Source organism: Mus caroli, chromosome 19 (genome assembly GCF_900094665.2).
Source record: "Mus caroli chromosome 19, CAROLI_EIJ_v1.1, whole genome shotgun sequence".
NCBI lineage: Eukaryota > Metazoa > Chordata > Mammalia > Rodentia > Muridae > Mus > Mus caroli.
Genome location: NC_034588.1, coordinates 2,751,884 through 2,752,597, shown reverse-complemented (window position 1 = coordinate 2,752,597; position 714 = coordinate 2,751,884). Strand labels below are relative to the sequence as shown.

General features: G+C 42.4%; 1 protein-coding gene across 1 annotated transcript in view; it reads left to right on the top strand.

The window, feature by feature from the left end:
• Slc22a20p overlaps positions 1–714 on the top strand; it is a 16,895-nt gene extending 16,181 nt beyond the window's left edge. Inside the window, exon 8 of the mRNA XM_021152431.1 lies at positions 618–714. Within this exon, the coding sequence (XP_021008090.1) occupies positions 618–714 (97 nt within the window). The remainder of the gene's footprint in view (positions 1–617) is intronic.

Genomic DNA, 714 nt, shown 5'->3' with positions numbered 1-714 from the left:
GAGAGAGAGAGAGAGAGAGAGAGAGAGAAAGAAAGAAAGAAAGAAAGAAAGAAAGAAAGAAAGAAAGAAAGAAAGAAAGAAAGAAAAGGAAAGGAAAGAAAGAAAGAAAAGGAAAGAAGGAAAGAAGGAAAGAAAGAAAGAAAGAAAGAGAAAGAAAGAAAGAAAGAAAGAAAGAAAGAAAGAAAGAAAGGCAGACTTCTGCCTTCCTCTACGTGGCTTACCTCTCAATCAGAACAGGTCCAACATGAGGAAAAAGCACAGGAATAAAGGTAGAGCAGAGGACGTAGGGAGAAGGGGCACGGGAGGCCACACAGTGGCTGAGAACTTGCTGAGAACACAGGGAACCCCAGTACCACATAAACAGCACAGGGTCCATAAGGAAGAGGCAGGCGGACCTTGGTCAGTTCAAGACCAGCCTGGCCTACATAGTGAGTTCCAAGCCAACCACAGATACCAAATGAGACCCTGTTTCAAACAAACGAACAAACAAACATGAAAACTGGAAAATCAACATTGAGATTTTTCTAGAAACCTGTTCAGACTAGGCAGGTAAGTGGACGGGTCAGGAAATGACTAAGACAGGAAGATAACAGAAGTTTCTATTTACCTTTGAGCAGAGTCAAACAAGGCTGTACCAAAAGAGACACAGAACAGAAGAGTGAAGAAATTTCTCTTCAGCAGCTGGGGGCTTCACCCCTCAAAGAAACCATTTAA